This window comes from Leptinotarsa decemlineata, unplaced genomic scaffold (assembly GCF_025532065.1).
Source record: "Leptinotarsa decemlineata unplaced genomic scaffold, Ldec_3_MD MMD2_tig00000251_RagTag_RagTag, whole genome shotgun sequence".
In the NCBI taxonomy this organism is placed as follows: domain Eukaryota; kingdom Metazoa; phylum Arthropoda; class Insecta; order Coleoptera; family Chrysomelidae; genus Leptinotarsa; species Leptinotarsa decemlineata.
The window spans coordinates 9,988,884-10,011,571 of record NW_027412547.1 but is presented as its reverse complement, the minus strand read 5'-3'; the positions used below and the strand labels follow the sequence as shown (position 1 = coordinate 10,011,571).

The following is a 22,688-nucleotide window of genomic DNA, read 5'->3' as shown; positions in this document are numbered from 1 at the left end:
AGCTCTGCGGCGCTTGATTGCTCGACGTGGTAGGGTTACAAAGATATTTAGTGATAACGGGACTAATTTTATTGGAGCCTCTCGAATCCTCAAAGGTTTTCATATTGCTGCTCAACAAGAGCTAATCGAGTGGAGTTTTATCCCCCCTTCTAGTCCTCACTTCGGTGGATTGTGGGAGGCTGGTATCAAGTCAGTTAAAAATCACATCTCTAGAGTCCTTGGAAAACAGCTTCTTACCTACGAAGAATTCAACACTTTATTGGTCCAAGTAGAATCAGTTTTGAATTCTAGGCCGCTCTGTCCGATCAGCTCTGACCCTAATGATCTGTCCGTTCTCACTCCAGGTCATTTTTTAACTCTGGAACCGCTGAATGCTTCCCCCGATGAAGAGCTTGGCAAAGTCACATTAAATAGACTATCACGGTGACAGTTGATTCAACATTTACATAAAGATTTCTGGTCGCGATGGAGCAAAGAGTATCTCCATACCTTGTTCCAGCGAGGCAAGTGGACTGATCCCACTGTTAACATTGAACTGGGTACGATGGTTTTAATTAAGCACGACTCAATGCCTCCCTCACGTTGGCAACTTGGCCGTGTGGTTGAAGTTTATCCGGGCACAGACGGAATAATACGCGTTGCCTCAGTAAAAACTCCTACTGGATTGCTCAAACGGTCAGTGGTAAAGCTTTGCCCTTTACCACTCGAAAATAATCAATAAAATGCCTCGGCATTTTAGGTGGGCGGTATGTATCGTCACCACCTCCCTGTATAGTGTGTTTGTCTGATTAAGTAGAGTTTTTGTTTTCATTTTTTTTGTTTATATTCTTATCGCGAGAAGAATGTGGTTTTCTGTCTGCCGCGAGAGGAAGAACATATAGACAAAAGGTTCGATTCCGGAGAAAGAACCGAAAGTGCTCGAGAAAACTGCAGTTGTACTGGAAAAGTGCAGTTTCTTATCTCTCTCTCTCTCTCTATTCACCGATTCCTCAAGTGCCGTTGTGACCAAAATCAAGGTAAGGAAATCACAGACACGTTAAATTCTCTCTTTTTGATATCATTATTATTGTTAGTTAATTCTCAATCATTAGCACCACTGAACAGAACGAACTACTCGATAATTTTCAAAGACCTATTAAAACAGTCCACTAAGTTACCCAATATATAACACTTGCTGAAAATTACTTACTTCCCCAGCTAATATTGAATTATATCCGACAGAAATTTACATAAGATACCTCACCGCAGTTAGTCTCGCAGATGTTTCTCGTTCATCCAGCATCAGGATTATGCTTAAATTATTCGAGTAGATCACCTACGTATCGGTTTCGAGGTATTACTTCTCGTCAGTACAGGAAAAATCCTACCTAGACAGCAGAGTGCCTGAAACTCGATTAATTTCAACACGGCTCCGCTATATATATATGATTGATTGTTAACTAGCAACAGCTCCATCTCGTGAACAAAGCCCCAAGCGAGGAAGAAACATTTCATGTAACAATACTCTAACAGCGATCAAACCATGTCTGAATGTTGTTGATTCTACCAACAAAAATGTATTTCTGAAAATTTTTCAACAGGTTATAGACCCAGACGTTTTCTGAGTTAACAAATAATCTTTGTTGATACGTCTTTCAAGAATGGAGAACGATTTAGCAAAATAGAAAAATTGCTAGACAATATCTACTTCCAGTGCAAATCCATGATTAGGATTTACCTCAAGGTAGCCGATCTATGGAAGGCATCAAAAACAAAATCACTTGAAGGAAATGTCAGAAAAGTGATAGTCTAGCCCAGAAAATAATAGTTTGCTCCGTTGATTGTTCACCTGATAGCTTGCAATAAAAGCGAAGAAATGTGGTTGGTTGGTGGTGGTAAATGGGTGGTGTGATGTGTTTCGATCGACTGGAGGCACATTGATATAACACTAGTTTACAGCCAATTTACGACTGTAATGCCAAAGGCAGTGATTTGTTAATTTTCAGTCCCTAAATGCGAAAATGATAGTAAAAATTTCCTAACATAAGATTTTTGCGTTATGATTTTTTTCACAAAAATTTAATGAAGACGACATTCCAAATTTGCTTTTCCTCTAAATTGAGGAACTTGCTTAAAATCTGGCAACACAGCGTCTAAAACAAGTTGCAAAGCCGTTCTGTTCCATAATGGTAACAAAAGACCCTCTATTCCTGTTGCACATGCAGTTGCCATGAAGGAAACACACGAAGATATGTCACTTATTCTAAATGCAATAAGTTATAATACGTATAAGTGGCAAATATGTGGTGACCTAAAAGTCGAAGTTTTGATGTTTTCTTTGCCTTTGGAACAGTAGGGCAACACACAGCCATTTTCAAGCAAAAGAATGGCCTCCAAGGTCCAGGTCAAGCTAACGTGAAGAATATAGGGGAGACCGGGGCAAGATGAAGTTAGGGGCAGCACGGGAAGTGAGCTTGTGTGCGTGAATAGTAATCGTGTTCGGAGCGGCGACAGCGCCATTTGCACGAACTTCACTCTCCGCTAGTGTGTCCAAGCAGAGCGAACAGGTTAGAACTCGTTTTTGCGTTGCAGAGAGAAAAACGTGATATTGCAAGTGTTTTTACGCGATATTTGATTCGAAAACTGATGTACAGACATGTTAGTACCTGTGTTAATGTATTATTTCAATCCCGAGCTTACTATAGTAGTCCAATACATTAAATTCAAACCACATTTTTTCGCCGGTAAAGTTTGAGGTTAGAATTGCGTCATCTTTTTAACCTACGTGTGTATCGGGGCATAATGGGATACTATAATCAAGACTGATAATCAAGTGACTGAAAAAGGTAAAAAACAAATAAAAAAACCTGGAAAAAAGACTGCAAAAAAGATTAAAAAGACAACTGACAAGGAAATCCTGCAGAAAAAGCGTCAAACCAAAAGGTGCAAAAAAGAAACTGAATCGGAAGATAGTTCATCCCAAGAAGAGGATGATGACTGTGCTTGCATCTATTCAGATGCATACTCAGATTCAACCGAAGGTTGGGTCATCTGCGGCGTTTGCCACGGTTGGGCGCATAATTCATGTGCCGGAGTACATGAGGAAGATGAAGAGGCACACATTTGTGAACGCTGTCTACCCGATTAAAAAGCGTACTCGTTTTGCCCGTCTTACCCCAGTTATGGGGCAAAACGGGAAATTTGCCGAGTTTATTTTTTCATTATTTGCCAAAAAAAGTTCTGCGATTTTGCAAGCTACAACGTTTAATTATAAGAGATAAATGTATAATGGTTACCTCTTCTGTTATATAATGTTATTAAAGAGTTTAATTTTCCTTGTATAACGAGTTTTGTCTTAGCTATCTCATCTTGCCCCAGTCTCCCCTACCTCTTGTTAATTATAAAAACCTTTTGTTACATGCATTACACATTAAACTGGGGTTAATGAAAAATTTTGTAGAAGCATTAGACAAATAAGACGATGCGTTTAAATATTTCAAACACGTTTTTCCAAAATTATGTGATGCAAAGCTCAAGGAAACTATATTTGTTAGACCACAAATTAGAAAACCACTACTTGTAGAAGAACTACTTGAAAACTACTGCAGAATGGGATGTCGCATCTCTTTCAAAATCCATTTCTTGCACTCCCATTTGAATTTTTCACAGAAAATTTGGGTGCTGTCAGTGACGAACAAGGGGAAAGGTTCCACCAAGATATACTGAGAATGGAGCAACGTTACCAAGGCAGATGGGATGCAGCAATGATGGGGGATTATTGTTGGTTCCTTATGAGGGAAAAATATGAAACATATTAACGAATGTCAACATTTGTAAAAAAGTTATGCACAAAAGACTTCATTAGAATGTTTTTTCATGTGTATTGTAAATAAAGTCTGTTATCCTCAAAATATATTGTTTTTTTCTTGTCTAGATCTTATATTTCCTTATAATATGTGAACATTTTTGTATAAAATAAAAATAACTATAACTCAAAATCTTTACATGATGGGACATTTTTGATATTGAATGCTTTAAACTCTCATGTATAGCCATTATAATATTGCCCGCAATTTTTTTTCTTATTTGTTGACTAGTGATAATTGATCTGGGTGATTTGTTTGCTATTGGTGGTCCACTGGCCTTGGTTTTGGATATGATGGTTTTCCTGGTACGTAGTACACCGATCTTCCCAATTTCGATTGCCTCCCTCATTACTGTGGTTTTCTGGTGCTGTATACTGGTGATCTGTTATTCTGTGTTCGTTTCTTCATTGTTTTCTTTCTTTCTTCGTTGTGTTGCACGTGAAGAACTGAACTCAATCCACGAGAAAATTCAGTTCACCACATCTTTCCTTGATGAACCTGAAGAAAATCCGACGGAGGAATTCAGCACACAGTCTACAGGAAGCCAACAGCTACTTGAACGTGGCGTCATGTCACTATCCAACACGAATGCAAGCAGTAGCCGACATCTTTACATTCCGATCTCAATACCTAACCAACGAACAAATGAAGGAACAAGAAATGAAAGACAAACGAAAAGCTTTTCGCATATAATCAGTGGGCATACTTGAAAACTGGCTATAAATCAAATCATCTTATGGATCAATTCGTTCAGGCCAGTCTCAACTCTCTACACTGTAAGTAGATTAATGGACTGACACCTATCAGAAAACAACTATTCCCCTGGCTAATACCAACACGCTCTCAATTGACATTTTTTGTTAGACATAAACTGGATTCCATAACACAGAACCATACTCTAACTTAAATCTGGCAATACTTCTGAAGTTTTTGCCATTTCTGTAAATGAATCCAAGCATCCTATTTGCATCAGCAGTCATATTCCTTATATGTGCTGTAAATGTTAGTTCACTGTCGTACGTTATACTAAGATATTTTATCTCGTGTACGTGGTTGATTGTAATATTGTTGATTTAATTATCGTACATTAAAGTTAACTTTTTTGTAGTAAATGATATTATTTTATATTGGATACGTTCAGTTGTAGACGATTATCATTACACCAAAGTTTGATTACATCTAATTCATGTTGTACACGTTGGCAGTCAGTAATGTCGACGATTTTATAATATAGTTTCAGGTCGTCTGCAAATAGTAGGCTAGGATGATTCAAAGAGGTTGCCCAAATCATTAATAATAATAAAAAATGGTACGTACTGAGCCGATTTGAAAGATTCATATTGGACGAATTGTTTTCTATTTTCTAGATATGATTCAATTAGAGTAAGCAATTGGTTAGAGAGTACCAATTTTGCCAATTTGCTGAGAAGAACGTAATGGTCTATTTGATCGAAGCTTTTTTGAAAGTCTAAATAAACAACATCGACTTGTTTTTGCTTGTCCAGGTACGTACAGAGATATTGATTTAAACATGCAAGATTTGTCATACATGATCTTTGTTGTACGAAACCATGCTGAGTAAGAGAAATAACTTCTTGAATATGAACAAGGCACAAGTTGTTAAAATTAAGTTGAACATGCCTATTAGAGGTATAGAGAGAACGTCGATAAAGTCCTTTATCACAAGACTAGGAACATTATCAACGCCTGCGGTGAATTTATTTTTTAATTTTTTTGAAGAACAATATTGATTTTAGAGAAGGCAGGGATGTTTAATGTATCTTAATCAGAATCATGAGAATTTTCACGAAGCATATTCTCTTCTGAAACCAAATATACATTTCTGAAGTACTTGGCGAATCCATTGACAATATCCCCAGGCTTATCAAATATTATCATTAAACTTTTGGTCTACAAATTTTTCGGGTTGAAAAATTCAACTATTCACAAAGAGAAACGCTTTTTATATGTATTCAGTAGTGGAAAAATAAATAGGGCGTAAACAGCGCCACTCGATCTGAAAATAAAATTACTGTCGAAAATGGAATAACACTACGAACATTCGAAAACTCTAACGAATCGAATTACTCAGTTGAAACCGGCTCTGACATTTGAATATTTGAAACCATCCGCTGAATCGAATCAAATTGCGAAAGGTGATTCAGAGTTCACTGGATTGTGTCAACTGGATTCAGAATTTAATCATGTTGCATTTCATTCATTCAGTTAACACAATTTTTATGTATCAGAACTGAATATGTGTCACTCAATATGTTTTGGGGAATGGTCATAGAATATATGTACAGAGTGGGTCAAATTGGACACTTTTAAAGGTCAAATTTTATGACAAACTCAATGGTGAAGACCGCATTACGATATATATCATCGTTCCCGAAATAAGAATAAACGGGTTCTCAAATTCCAACGTGTGATTCCTAATGTGAGATAATGAGTAACCTTTACGTTTTGTGTTCAAAAACTAAGCATTCACAATAGGAAAACCAATGATAGCGCTAGTGTGTCCAACAAATGATGAGATCAAACAAGAACAACGCACTAATATATCCGATAGATGTCGTATTCGTTCGTTTCGTAACCTTAGTTTGGAAATTTGGTACGGGGCGGCGTAAAAGTAACCGATTATTGTTTTCTATTGGTCTTCTCTGGTATCATATAAATCATTGTACAGACGACGTGCGAAATCTTCTCTTGTGACACAGCTCCGCTCCTTAAAATTATAGGACAACTACTGTTCTCCATTATACCTTTCCGTTGAAATTTCAACAGAGAAGGTACACGAGTCAACATAACATGATAATTAATGCTTGAAATGGCCAGTAATGAACCAGCAGTACCCATCATCAACATGGTCCAAATAGACTAATCTAGCACAAGTCAGGATCAATGAGGAGCGATCATTTTTGTAGCCACCCCATCCCCTGGTAGTAGAAATACAAATGAACGAACAAGGAGCTCTCCAGTCAGTCGTTGTTGTGACTTCGATATACTATCTTCCTGATCGCAGCCAACGTATACACCTCTGAATATGTCAGCAACTGTGACAGATGGAATGTTGGTACTATAAGTCTGTCCTCTTAAACTGCAGACTCATCGGGTGGGTGTGTCTATCAATTGTGCCGTATTCTTGTATTTTTCAAGGGCTGATTTTTCAAGACTTTTGCCACTAATTTCGATCAATCAACGTGTATCCAAAATATTTTCAGCATTCGAGAAACTGGTGATTTGCATTGACTTGTAAAGTCATCTGATTTGAACTATTCGTACTTCATTTTTTATCTACTGACGTAGTCGAAGAGTACAACCAGCTCACAAATTTGCATGGAACAGTGTTGCAGTGAAAAAGTGTTTCCATTAGATCAATTTTGAGCCAGAGATTCCAACATAAAATAATGAACGTGGGGAGAGTTGGTCCAACTCAGGATCGAAAGGCCGTGAGTTCGATCCCAACCTCGACTAGTTATTTTTCTCGACAGAAGTTATCTAGTTGAAATTGGGATAATTTTGCAACGCAACATGGCCGACAGTCCAAATAGCCATGATGCTCCCTAGGTGGCTCAGAGAACTATTAACAATGATTACCCAGAACACGAGGCTAATGACCAAGCACTTGATGCCGTTGACACCCGAAATAATCAGATTTTAACAGTTCATATAATTACTTATATAAGTATTAATTATATCATACCACTGGATTCCGCTGGTGGAACTTCTTCTGAGGTTAGCGAACGATTCAGATTCGACTTCCGTTTATTGCTCTTGTCCCGTTCTACTCGTTTACTTCCTAATACTGTTCTCGAATCATTTCCGATTAGAGGCGATGTGGGAGATTTCTGCGAACAAAAAAACAATGAGTAAAATACATATTTATTATGTTCGTGTCTGTAAGCCCTCACGGAAACTGCAGACATTTCCTTGCTGAACCAGCGTAGATGATAAAAAATTAATGAATCAAACAACAATTTCCACCATTAACTTATCGAACAAATAAAGTGGGAATATTCTCATAGCATAAATTGCTAGAATACTAATAATAATAATAAAATAATAATAATAATAATTCGTTCCCTACCCTCAGGCTCATACAAGCTAATAAGCCAACAGAGTAAAACGATATTTGTCGTGGAGTTTTCAGCTCCTGGCGAGACGAAAAGAGGAGGAAAAACGGAAAAAATATCGAGATTTTCTCTTCGAATTCCGTAGACTCTATCCAGACCACTCTGACATGATGGTTGTTCTGATTATTGGAGTCCTTGGTGGAATGATGCCCTCCTTACTCTCGAATCTTAAAATCATACCGGCCTGCCGCACTAAGGCAGAAATCAGCTGGACAGATGCAGAAGGCTGACATTCTTGGCTCATTGCGCTTGCTCAGGGCACATGATTCTCGGACACAATGGTGGGGAGTAGTCGTTGGTTGATAATCCTGGCCCGCCCTCCCAAATGGGCTTCGGGGGACAGGGCCTGACCAGCGCATACTTCGGTTAAAAAATAAAATAATGATAATAATAATAATGAGCTCATCTTGTATTTGCTCAGATGCCTTGCGGTACCCGACAAAATAGTGAGATGCATTGAACAACTGATACCACTTTGGCGAACTCGCTTTACCACAACATCTGGTAAAGCAAGAGTCCAAACAGGGTGGGTCACTTTCAGAAGGGGTGTATTTCAGGATGATTCCCTCAGTCCCCTTCTCTTCTGCATCTCACTATTGCAGAGAAATACTCGTGGGTATAACTGTTGCACCCCCGGAAACCGGAGGCACAAGGTCACCCATTTGTTTTATATGGATGATCTTAAACTTTATGCCTCTGGAGAGAAGGATCTCCATCAGTCCTTGAGGGTGGTGGAAGAGTACACGTATGCTATCGGTATGAAATTCGGGATAGACAAATGTGCAATGGTCCATCTCAAAAAAGGACGATGCGGGGACTACGGAGAGGATGTGCAGCTCGTAGATGGAAGCATCCTACACCATCTGGATGCCGGAGAGACCTATACTTACCTCGGGGTGGAACAACGCCACTCACAAGAGGTAACAGCAGTGGAAAACTCTCTCCGCGGTAAGTATCAGCACAAACTTCGACAGATCTGGTCATTGGAACTGCCGGGGAAGAACAAAGTTGCTGCAACAAATATGCTTGCCGTTCCAATCTTACTCGACGCGTTAGGAGTAATTAAGTGGAATCGGGAGGAGCTGTATCAACTCGACGTAAAGACCCGAAAAATGATGCATCTCTATAAGAGTTTGCATCCCAAATCGTCCGTTCCACGGTTGTACTTCCCCCGTCAACAGGAAGGCCGTGGACTTTTGAGTTTGGAATGTCTATATGACAGAATGGTACTGGATACAGCCTGTTAAGTCGTCAGAAGTTCGGATCCCCTTCTCTGCATGGTCCGTGACCATGAGAGAGCAGGAATTGGAGCATTTCTCTTTAGGACAGCTGCACGATCAGCTGATGAACTTGGTATAGTTTTCGGCACTGAACGAGGTGACCACAACTCTGTCACCGAGTTGGAACCTGTTCAGCAAAAAGCCCAGATAAGAGCCGCAGAGATCACCTTACTTCTGCGGAAACACAAGGATAAGCCAATGCATGGGGTCTTCTTCAATAACATTGGAGACCTTGTCTTATCAAAGCGCCTGACCTTCGCTTTTCTCAGATCGAGTGGTCTAAAGTCGGAAACTGAGTGGTTCATCATGGCTTGCCAGAATGGTGTCTTCAACACCTTAGTCTACCGCAGTCGCATAATGGGTATAGAGGTTCCTGACACAAGGTGCAGAGCCTGCCGCGAGGCGCCCGAGACCATAATGCACTTGCTATCAGAATGTCCAGCATATGCGGTCTCGGCCTATATCCATCGACATAACGCGGCCCTAAGAGTGCTATATTACCATCTACGGCACTCTTACAGTATTGACGAAACACCGGTGTTGCTCCGGGGGATATTGAATCCGTTGTAGGGAACGAGAAGTGCCGAATTTAATGGAACTATTCGTTCCCCACCCTCAGGCTCATACAAGCTAATAAGCCTGATGTGGTCCTTCTCGACCACCAGAGCAAAACGATATTTGTCGTGGAGTTTTCAGCTCCTGGTGAGACGAATATCGTCAGAAAAGAGAAGGAAAAACGGATAAAATATCGAGAATTTCTCTTCGAACTCCGCAGACTCTATTCAGATCACTCTGTTAAACTGGTTGTTCTGATTATTGGAGTCCTTGGTGGAATGATGTCCTCTACTCTCGAATCTTAAAATCATACCGGCTTGTCGCACTAAGGCAGAAATCTTAGCCGCACAGATGCAGAAAGCTGTCATTCTTGGCTCACTGCGCTTGCTCAGGGCATATGATTCTCGGACACAATGATTACTTACCCCACGGAGTGGGGAGTAGTCGTTGGTTGATAATGCTGGCCCGCCCTCCCGAATGGGCTTCGGGGGACAGGGCCTGACCAGCGCATACTTCGGTTGAAAAATAAAATAATAATAATTGGTTGATAAGGCTGGCGCATCCTCCCGAATGTATCGTGGCTTCGAGGGATAGGACCTGACCAGCGCACACTACGGTGAAATAATAAAAGTCTCGTTAACATTAAACTATGTACAGCTGCCGGACTGAGCCGGTGAGAAGCCCCACCCTCAAGATGTGCAGTAGATGTGTAGAAATCTGTTATCAGTCTGTTAGATTATTCGAGCCGTTAACATCCAAATTCAAGACCGTATTCGGTTAATGGTGGAGTCTAGAAGTATATTGCATAAACTATGTGTAGTAACATTATAAGTTGATAGTAAACATTTTAAAGGAAAATATTACTCAAATATACATCGTGCAGCACTGAGGCTTAATCTTATTATTTAAATAAATTCAAATATAATTATTTACAGTTAAATTTTGTAAAGTAATTGGAAAATGAATAGGTTTAATGTAATTTAAATCTTAGTTTTATCTTTTTAGGGCGTGAATGAAAGCTTTTAGCGCCCTCATTGGCAACTTTTTCTCGCCGTTTTAACTTATTTTTCTCTAACATTCTTTTTCTTTGTGTTGTTGTTTTTTTGTTTCCCATAATGTTCCACGAGTACCTAAAAATATCCGCCAATCCCTCCAGAGCTTCATTTAGAAGGGTAAGAGCTAATATACAACTGAGTTCGCCCAGGAAACCTGAGGGGGTACGTTCACGACATCGTTTTATACCCTGATGCCACTCAGTCCTCGGCACGGCCTCAACTTGACTTGGTGAGTGCCACCCAAATTACATAAATCATGGTATGCCTTTTATGCCTGTTACTACTGTTGACTGTTGAGGAGTTCCCTGGTTTGGAGCCAACCCTGGATGCGGCAGCAATTTCATGGTGGACCTAACAACCGTCTATCATATCCGAACGAGTACGCAAAATTGCAAGTCCCTACTGCCGACCGTTGAGGATTTCTCTGGTTTGGAGCCAACCCTGAAGGCGGCAGCAATTTCACGGTAGACCCCCTAACTGCCATCCATACCCCAATGGGTGTGCCAAGTTTAAATACCCTACTGTTAGACGTTGAGGAGTTTCCTCGTCTGGAGCCAATCCTAACAGCAGCATCACGTCATGATTGTCATAAACATACTCAATGGGACACCAGGAAGTGGGTCAAATTCAACTTGCAAGATTCCACCTTCACATACAACCATACATTCAAGTCAAGTTAAAAAAATTACTTTTGAAAAGTGATTTTTCGTATAATTCAACGTTCATATGAAAGAAGTTGTTTTGAGAGGACTTTTTCATCCAGTTTGTTTCTGAAAGTAACTTCTATGCATGCACATCTATGTAAAGAGTTTACTTTTGGATTGATTGGTTCCTTTCTGTTCAGTAAAAATCTCACAATAAAGTGTTTCTTGAATACGATATGGATTTTCTTCAAGTTTAGGCCGATTCTATAACGTTACCCGTGGGTTAGGCTACATATCGGGCACGTCCCCATGTGGTGGATAGGAGACTGGAGGCCCTGCCGGGAAGCCAATGTGGCCTTACGGACGGGGCCGCCGGACTCCTGGTCAGTAGCAGAAATAAGTAGGGTGAGGGGAACTAAAACTTTCCAAAAGCCTTTGCAAAACATGCCACCGTGGACCAGCCTTCCCAAGCTAAAGCGGCGTTCCCACGAGGCGTTAATCACGACAGTTAACCACGCTAGTCAACTTTCGCTCGTGACACTCACGAAAGTGTGAATTTATAAAACGTTCACACGGTTGGGGGGGTTCGTGCCGTTCACGCCTCGCGTTTCGACTAGTCACCATCGAAACATCGATCATGAATGATCTAGTTGTTGAAAGTTGTGCTGTTCTAAGTTCGTTTTTTGCTACTATCTTAGCAAAAAAGATGGAGTGCTTACAGGACACAATTACAAGAAAACGAAAAAAAAGACGTTTTTGGGTTAGAGAATGGATACAGCGAAGAAATATGTTAGGTGCGTCAAACTTGGTTAGTATGGAACTATTCCTTCAAACTTGGATCATATAACACCTTTTCCATCGAATATAACTCCAAAAAACGCGTAGTTTCACTGTCGTTAAACTCAATAATGCCACGTTGCTGTGACGACATCTTGGCTTCACGAACGGTATATCACGACTGAAAATCAAACAGATTTGATCTATCCACGCTTGAGTCGTGCGCCGTTCCTCACGAAAGCAAGTTTAACGACTATGCGTTCACACAGAAGTGTATTTCACGAAAGCGTGGTTCACTGTCGTGATTAAGGCCTCGTGGGAACGCCGCTTAAGGTGTAAGGAATCGTGCCGACAGCTGAATGGCCGCAGGGTGATATGCGGTTACGAATGAACCTCTCGGGGAACTGGGCGAAACCTCATTGTGATCAGCTTACCTGGAAATGCGGGGCTCTGCCAGAGGTGACCAACTCTTCTCTTGCTACTCGTGGAAAAATACATGAATGAAACAAACACAAAAACTGAAACAACAAAAACAAAAACCAATCCCGAGGCTGGACAGAAGTGCTCACCTTAATCTAAGGCGATGGCTGGGGATGAACAGAAAAAGTCCACCCCAATCTACCGCTTGGAATGAGGCTGGACATAGCAGATCACCTCTTGATATAATACAAGGCCAAGGCGTAAGCGCATTTGCGGCACCGAGGCCAAGGAGGCAGGGAGGCAGGAGTGGCAGCAACTATAAGTGCACCCTCCTCCTTCCCCACTTCACCTCCAACAGCAAGGGTACTTCCTGTGGCGGGCGCCAAGAGCTCCGCCTTGAATAAAGGCAAGAAACCGGCTGCCTCTGCCGGAAAGCTCCCTCACTTGTGCACCTTCACGGAGGGAACCCCAAGAAGGTTGAAGATGCCGCGCACCTTCCAAAACCTTCGCGGAGGCCACTGTGAAACACCTCGAAGTTATCAAAGAGACTGTGTGTTCGGCGAGTTTTGACCTACACCTGTCAATATAAAGGAAATGTCTTCTAGTGACCTGCCCACCTTCCTCGAAAGGACAGGATTGACGATGACCTAGGAGGACAACTCCTTGGGAGGATGTACAATGGGTCACATGTGGCCAAAGTGCTGTGGGTCTTCACTTACCCTCCCTACTCTACAGATACAGAGATATATATTCTATAATGTTATTTTTTACTTAGGAAGTTTCTCACATTTTTTGTATAAAGATAGAGAAGTATAAAGCCAAAAACGTTCTTTTCCAGAAATTAATCTCTCATAAGAATATAGGCCTTTTTATTTCAACAGAATATTCCTTATTTATTTCTTCTTCTTCTGGTCTGTATTTTTCTCTATTTAATCCATTATTATTCTTCACATATGGTAATTCTTTTTTCTGTTTCGCAATTCTCTTTTGATCGTATGCTTTGTTTAGCACTTTCCAATTCCTTAATTTTCATTTTTGTTCATGTTTTCTAGTTGTACACTTTTTACACTTTTTTACACTTTTTGGTTCTCAGATTGCCATCACTTTCTATACCATCTCTACTTTGTTATAGTTTACCATTTATTTCGGTTTCCTACGAAATTGTTTATTATTATTGTGAATTCATGTAGTTTCATGATATCTTTTTTCGTAACTCTCTATTCCTTATTGAATAATAAAAGGGTATTGGTTTTCTTCATTCGCCAGCCAACCGTGCCTAATGTAGTTATCGAAGAGTTGACCATTACGGACCACTGCATTCACGATCTAACACGTAGCAGCTACAACAATTGATATGCATGTTCAAATTATGGTGCAGACTTGATTACAGATTGGATTAGTAGGCAGTCACTGTTCATGACGGCATTATAAATGCGTGAGCTGGCGCTTGTATAGTGACAAACATGATTGGAAGTTGGACAAAGAAGGTGGCACATCACCGAAAATAATTATTTTTTCATCAAGTCATGAGCACTACCGGCGGTAAAATATTTCTAGATGTTGAACTGCTACCAATGAGCATCACAGTATAAATTCTGTAATTACAAATTGAAGAGAAATGACTCTTGATTGGTTTTCCAGAATGAACGAAAAAATAAATATGTAACGGAAAGTGATTAGAAAAAAGTTTTGTGATGTCGCTATTATGTTCGGCAACAAACTACTGGTAAAATTTATCTATTTACGAACTGGATGAAAACCAATGGTTTGGAATAGAACAAACAAGATCAACTGATAACATGCTCTCATCTATCTATACCTACCAATATAAATGTAAAACTTTGTGACTATGGATGTATTTCTGTATGTATGTGGCTCTTTCACGCCTAAACGACATAACGAATTTTGATGAAACTTTACATAAATACAGCCTATACATCAGAATAACATATAGGCTACAATTTACAAAGGTTTTGTGTAATTTTGGTCATAATATAAGGTATTAAGTAATTCGAAAAAGCTATCTTGGCGTGCGCTGCCTATACCGTTGGAGTTACATGCAGATAATGAACCGTAAGATTGTTGTTCTTAAATAGTTCTATATGTATAAAAGTCCGCGATATCATATATCTACCTCTTATGTGGTAGCCAGTATATGCAAATTACTGAGCCACAAATACAATTAAATTGGATACTTCTTTTACAATGCACATTTTAGAATATTCTTATAAAAATTGATACAATTGTCATTTTAATTATTTAATATAGATACACTTTGTCTCTTGCACTAAGTAATTTGGACGAATCGTTTTGAAGTTATCACGATACGATTGACTTGATGCAACGCAGTTAACCATTACGCGTCACATCTACTGTAAGACGACGGGGGACGATACGCGGGGGTAGAGGGGTGGTCTAAGAAATGAAGCGCCATCGCCGAGAACGCGACCCGAACGCGGGCAGACGTTGTTGTGTTAGTTTTGCGAATTTATAGATAACACAATTCGCAGGGGTCGGAGGTCTTTGTTTTATAATAGGTATCTAGTGATAAAAGGTAATAATAATAATAATAATACCCATCAAAAAAAAAACAGAAGAATATACAATAGTGGTGGTGCTATTGAATGATATTCTGATGAATAAATGGCTGGACTTATTGGTTCAGATAACAGTTGAAAACCGTTTCTGTTCTTCCACCAATGCCAAAGAGATATTGACAGTTTTAACAGATAGCAATACATTAACGAAACTAAATGAGTGAAGATAAGTAAATAAAGAGAAGGAGAGGAAAGGAAAGCATAAGAAGGTAAGGGTTAGAGAGAGAGAGCAGAGTAATTTTTGAGAACTTCACTGAATACTTAGTAGGTAGTTTTTGAATTTGGATTTGAATACCAACGGCGATAGTTGTAGGTATGATCCATCCAGTTTATGCAAATTATTTATGCAGACTGCCATATTGTAGGAAAAGGACCGTTTGTATATTTCTTTACAGTGTGATGGTATAGTAAGAATGGTTTGTTTACGAATATTCAAATTATGGATGTCCGTTCTATAAGAGAGTTTTTCATGTAGATAAGGTGGAGTCTTTGATTTAAATATATTATGAAACTGGCAAGCTATATGATGACGTCGCCTGTTGGGCATATTTAGCCATTTAAGCTCTTTTAGTTTATCAGTAATTGATATACGACTGACTTTTGTAATACCACAAATTAGACGAACACATGAGTTCTGTACTTTCTGTATACGACGAATTTCGACTTGATTCAGGCAAGGACTGTAAACAACATCTCAATAATTAAAATGAGAAAGAACCAAGGTGTCACATAACATTTTTTTGAGGTCTTTTGATAAAAAGTGTCTTTGAGGAAAAATTAGCTTTAGAAAAGCGTATGCGATTCTCAATTTATTAGTAACGTGTTCTTTGAAGCGAAGTGTTGTATCAACAGTGAGTCCTAAATTTTTACAAGAAGTTTAAATAGGTATTTTTTGTCTCCAATTTTGAATATGAAGTTATCAGACAAAAAATTTGAAGCATTATCATTTCCAAAAAGTAGAGCCATCGACTTGTTAGGATTGATTTTCAGTCCATGATCAACAGATACCTTGTGCAAGGAAATCAAATCGTGACTGATAGACTCACTCCGTGGCAGCTACCAAATCCGAGTATCTAAAAGAGAAGTAGATCTGCGTATATAATATTGTATTTTTGGTATGTTTCGTTCAATAATTATTACATGTATTATTTTAGTATAATAATTATTTTGAAGTTTGACGAAAACGTGCCAAATAGACAGTAGTTCGGTACAAATATGATTTACTATATGAAACATGACTTTGTTTAATTATTGAATCTTAGTTCCCTCGATGAGAATATAATTCAGACATGGAATTTCTAGAAATATACCAAACTAGGGACCGCCCAGTGCAATGCTGATACTGAATATACATATAAACGCGTTCGATCGCTACCAATCATAAAGTGATATAGGGCGAAGCGCGGCCTTCGACGCAACCGCCGCCGCCGTTTCGTTGGTAACATTTATTAGTAGGACATGACACCTGGGCTGAAAAGTCTCAGATGCGTTTTTTTGTTCAAAATTGGCTTCATTCATCAACGTAATCTCCAACAAGAGCCCCACAATCATTCTAGCGCCGGTCTAACATTTTAATACCACTTTGTAGAACGATTTATTATTTTGCTTCAAAATAGCAATAACCTTTTCATTCGACCGAAATTTCTAACCGGTGAGCGTTTTTTTGACGTTAGCGAACAGAAAAATGTTGCTGGAGGCCAGACCTAGAGAACACGGCGGATGCGGAACCAATTCGGAGCCTAATTCATGCAATTTTGCCGTTGTTTCTTCAAATGGGGATCGATTCATCCGCAATGTTGGCTTTCAAACGCCCCAATAACGATATATAATATTCACTGTTGATGGTAATTCTCTTCTCAAGATAGTCGATGAATAATACACCACGCACATCCCAAAATACCGAGGCCATAACCTTTCCAGCCGATTGTTATAGTCTATTCAACAAGTTCAAAAACATGAAAAATAGAGATAAAGGTCATAAAAATATGAGCGATAGCTCATTCGATTCGGAATCACCTCTAGAGAAATGTTTTTGAAGGATTTTGGTGCAGGTAAAAAATTTCAATTGTTATTAACAAAATAAGATTTAAAAAAAATGGTATTCAGTTTTTTGTTAATAACTCGCAATTTTGAAAAAAACTCTTTAAAGAGCTCTATCGCCATTATTTATAATTTTAATTTGACGTTGAAAATAGGAATCCGCGCGGCTGTTACGGCATGCGCGCGCTGCCGCTAAAGAGAGTTTATCTGTTTAAAATCTGTTTTAACCAAAAGAAATAATTTTTTTGTAACAGAATGTCATTTTAAAAATTTGAAAAAATCTAGTATCTTCTCAACACTCTGAAGCAGAAAAAAATTATAGAAACAGCTATACCGGGTGTCCCAGAGCTTTTAGGCCAGCAGATATCTCAGTTACCTGCAGAACAGAAATTAAAACAAAAATATGTATCATAGGAGAACACAAGCACTTTCATGCAGCATAGCAAAATTCACCCCCTGGTAAACAACCCCCAAGAAACCACCCCTAACTTTTGTTTTTCAAATGGCACGCCCATGTTTGTTTTGGTTCAACTTACAGTCTTTTTCATTTCTCGGTCAATGATGTATCATGGTAGGTAGTATGACATGCAGAATCATAGAAAATAAAAACACAAATGAAATATTAATGTTTAAGGTCATCTGTATTTTGATACATGATACTACAGAAAATGTTCAAAATGTTGGCCAGCACTTGCCACACATGCTTCAAGTCGCCGAATCAGCGCGCGAGTACAGGAAGCCCTAATCATTTCCGGAGTAACGGTATGACAAGCCTCTAAAATTTTTTGGGTTAAATCGTCAATATTCATTGGTTGTGTTTCGAAGGCAACTCGTTTCAGATATCCCCACAGGAAAAAGTCCAGTGGCGTGAGATCTGGAGAACGTGCAGGCCATCGCACAGGTCCACTATTTCCAATCCAACGGTCTCGAAAAGTATCATTGAGGAATGTAGTAACTACATTATGGTTATGTGCAGGAGCACCATCTTGTTGCCACCACATTTGTTGTCGTTCTTCAAGTGGAATATCTTCCAGGAGGGCAGGTAAACAATTTTCCAAGAAATGTAAATATCGGTGGCCCGTCAAAGTGTCTTGGAAAAAATGGGGCCCGATGAGTCGTCCATTATGTAAACCACACCACACGTTCACACCCCACATTGTTTGGAAATTGGTTTCTCTAATCCAGTGAGGGTTGTCCTGTGACCAATAGTGCATGTTATGTCGATTAACAGTACCATTATTATGGAAGCGGGATTCGTCACACCACAAGATTTGATTGAGGATGTTTGGATTGTCATGGACTAAAACTTGAATGTGAGCAATGAATGCCGTTCGTCTTTCGAAATCGGTAGGTCTGAGTCCTTGGTGTAAATGAATTTTGAAGGGATGATACTTGTACTGTTTGAAAATTCTTTGCACAGATGACTTACTGATCCCAATCTCTACCGCCAATGCACGAACCGAAATATGAGGATGTGCTTCGGCGTAGGCCAACACATTTATGCAATTTTCCTCAGTTCGCACGGGAGTAGGATGTACTTGATCTGTTTTTCCTGGAAATGATCCCGTTCGCATGGTATTTTCTACATACGAAAACGTATTACGACCTGGTTGTCGACGATCAGGAAAGCGCTGCCCATACAGCCTCTCCGCAGCACGTTTATTCTTTCGGCATTCACCAAAAATTAAAAGCATATCAACGTATTCGTTGGGAGTGAAGATAAAAGGCATTTTGATATACAACAACAATATCACGACTGATGGCAATGTGTCATCCAGATATCAGAGGAATGAAAGGAAGCACAAAAAGTTCTAACATTTTATCGCCTCTTTTTCTGCGTAGCGTCCACTTTTTCTGGTGTCTACAATGCAGAACAATTCGATCAGTCCAGTTAATAGTACCCACTAACGTATTCAATTTTCTCGAACAATTATGATATATCGTTGGTTGAGAAATAACAAGAGCTGTCAGTTGAACGACAAACAACATGGGGTTGCCATTTGAAAAACAAAAGTTAGGGGTGGTTTCGCAGGGGTTGCTCGCGAGGGGGTGGATTTTGCTCTGCTACATGAAAGTGCTGGTGGTCTTCTATGATATACATATTTTTTTTCAATTTTTTTCTGCAGGTGACTGAGATATCTGCTGGCCTAAAAGCTCTGGGACACCCGGTATATAAGAAAGTGCCATAATTTTTTTCATTTATTATAATTTTATAATTTAAATAATTATATAATTTTTTATGGCACTTTTTTTCTGCTTCAGATAAAAATATAACGTTGGTCAATATTTGTTTACAACAAATTGTTAAACTAATAAACAATAAAGTGATAAAAAAAAATTTTTTGACAAACTATTTAAAAGTGTAAATTATGATTTTAAAAATCAACATTATTTCTTAACTAATTATTTAAACAATCGAAATAAAAAAATCGATTTTAAACAATTGAAAATTAATTGTTAGGAAACATTTTTTTAAATCATAATTATTTCTAGACAACAAAATAGAAAAACAATTTTTTTTCAAAAATATTGAATTTCTCTATTTGTTTAAAACAATTTATTAAACAAATTACGTAAAAAAATCATATCCTATGTTGATAACTGCCATTGTTTAATGTGAAAACAGACATAGCTGAATATCAAGTGAAAAAAAATTATCAACAATTTTTAAATATTTCATTTTGCAATAGTTATAAAAAATAATAATTAATACATTTTTATGAACTTTTATCGCAGGATCGTATGAAGTATATATATCAAAAAGGCTCCACGAAGTTTAAAATTTATAGGCCAATTATTTATACCTTTTATCCCATTATTTATGCCAACAGAGATTGGGAAAAAAATTGTTAGTTAACAATTGAATAACTTTTTGAAAAATGGTGATAAAACTTTTTTTTCTACGGGACTCGATTCATTCAAGTAGTAAGAAGATACTAGAATTTTTTCAAATTTTGTAAATGACATTTTATGTTATAAAAAAAATATTTCTTTTGATAAACTCTCTTTAGCGGCAGCGCGCGCATGCCGTAACAGCAGCGCGGAACCCTATTTTCAACATCAAATTAAAATTATAAATAATGGAGATAGAGTTTCGGGAGTTGTGACTTTTTTATCGGAAATTTTCTCCTATTTAACGAGCTTTTTTCAAAATTGCTTAAATATTAATATTTTTTGAGTTATTAACGAGAAACTAAATATCATTTTTTTAAATCTTATTTTGTTAATAACAATTGCAATTTTTTACCTACACAAAAATCTTTCAAACACTTTTTTCTAAAGGTGATTCCGAATCGAATCAGCTATCGCTCATATTTTTGGGACCTTTATCCCTATTTTTCATGTTTTTGAACTTGTTGATTAGACTATTATGCTTTCGAGCGCAATTCTGTTGCTCTTCATTCAGAAGACAATCGTTTTCAAATGCTCATGCAATATAAAGCCAACACATTCTTTTGATGTCTGTATAATATCAGCTAACTCACGCAACTTCACTTTTCGATCATTCAAAACGATTTTGTTTTTTATTTTTAATACGCTTTCATTAGGTTCACCTGTATTTATGTTTGTATGTATGTATGAGGAAATGACTTGAGTAGCATAGACATCAATTATGTGAGATGCTAATACATTAACCTCTTGATTGTGCTGAAAAATTTCCCACTTCATTTCTGAGAGTGATTCTTTGAGTTTTCTCGAATCTATTTGTGTAATTCTTCTTGTATATGAACAGTTTTCGGCTGGCTTTTAAATTTTTATGAATTATATTATATTGAGCTTTATGGTCCGCTATGCAGGGTTCAAAAACACCTGTGTCGATAGATTCGTCATCAAGGTTTGTTAAGATATTATCTATCTGACTAGAAGAAGCGGCTGTGATTCTTGTATCCTCATTTATGGTGATTTTTAATCCAAAGGAAGTTAATAAAGTTTGAAATTCACTCAGGATATTGGAGTTAATTTGAAGTTGATATTGAAATCACCCATCATTATTATATTAGTTGAAGCTTTGACAATGGTAGTCAGTAGATTTTCAAAATTCACAAAAACAAGTCGACGTCGCCCTTGCCTGATCTATAGACAACAATGATTATAATTTCGGTTCGGTGCGACAGAGAGAGAGAATTCTCAAACCTCTTCCTATATTAGACAAGCTGTAGTGAACATCTCACAATAAAAGGTTTCTTGAATAGCGAACGTTTCTGTTTCATATTGTCCTAAGTTCAAAATGACTCATTCGGGTGTGTCCATGCACCTTGATACTACTTTGCACAAACCAAAAACGTAAACACAACAAAACAAACTAATCGCCGAGCAGGTGAGGTCATTCCGCAAGAACGAGCCTGTAATCATCTCGAGACACCTACAGAGTGTCCGAACCGTAAATGGCGCTGTCCCGTAATAAAATAATAATAAAATCAAGAGCGACGGCCTTGCGAGTCACCGACCGCGCACCATCTACGGTTCAAACTCAAGAATGAGGTTATTACGTGGAAATATTAAATAATTAACGCCTTCGTGAGACGAAAAAAAAAAACTGAAATTGTAGAGCAGGAACGGAATTTTTGAACTCGATTCTTGAGGCGCAAAAAATTGTGAGTTGGGGAAAATACTTGATGATATAATAATTTATGTTACGAGGATAATTGAACACTAACAGATAATTACTGCGACAATTACTCTGTAAATGATTCTGGTTATGGGTTAGGGTTCAAAAAAAATAATAAGAATGGATTACGATTCAATTAATATATCTATCTACAGGATGGTCTAAAGCATGACGTAAACAAAAAGAATTGATCCAAATATAACCCAGGTGATTAATAGGATGTCCTGATTAATCATCTCAACAATGATGGGTTCTACACAATTGCATATGCAGATGACATAGTTATCTTGCAGACCGGCAAATTTGTGAACACACTGTGTTATAGAGCGCAGAATGAGCTCAAATTAATAGAAACGTGGTGTAAGAAACACTCACAGTGGATCAATCCCAAGAAGACTGAGATGGTCCCTTTTCACTAGGAAAAGAAGTTTATAGGGCTAAAAACCTCCCGAAATCTTCAAAAGCAAACTAAACTTCTCTGAAGAGTTGAAACACCTTGGTACTATCCTCGATACATAGCTAACATGGAACTCTCACCTACAGAGCAGAGCAAAAAGAGCATACGTGGCTTATGAGCAATGTCGGAGGACAGTGGGACGCGCATGGGGTCTTTCACCTGAATCTACACTGCATATTGAGCCCTATGTTAACGTACGAAGCCATTTCATGGGGACCGAAAGTTCTACAAGCAACGGCCATCCAAAAATTATATCAAATTCAGCGATTGGCT

General features: G+C 38.4%; 1 protein-coding gene across 7 annotated transcripts in view; it reads right to left on the bottom strand.

Moving 5' to 3' along the window:
- Positions 1-22,688, bottom strand: part of Svil (Supervillin) — a 566,272-nt gene that overhangs the window by 245,422 nt on the left and 298,162 nt on the right. For all 7 annotated transcript variants that reach the window (XM_074173666.1, XM_074173665.1, XM_074173664.1 and 4 more), the window contains exon 5: positions 7,552-7,696. In XM_074173666.1, the coding sequence (XP_074029767.1) occupies positions 7,552-7,696 (145 nt within the window). The remainder of the gene's footprint in view (positions 1-7,551; positions 7,697-22,688) is intronic.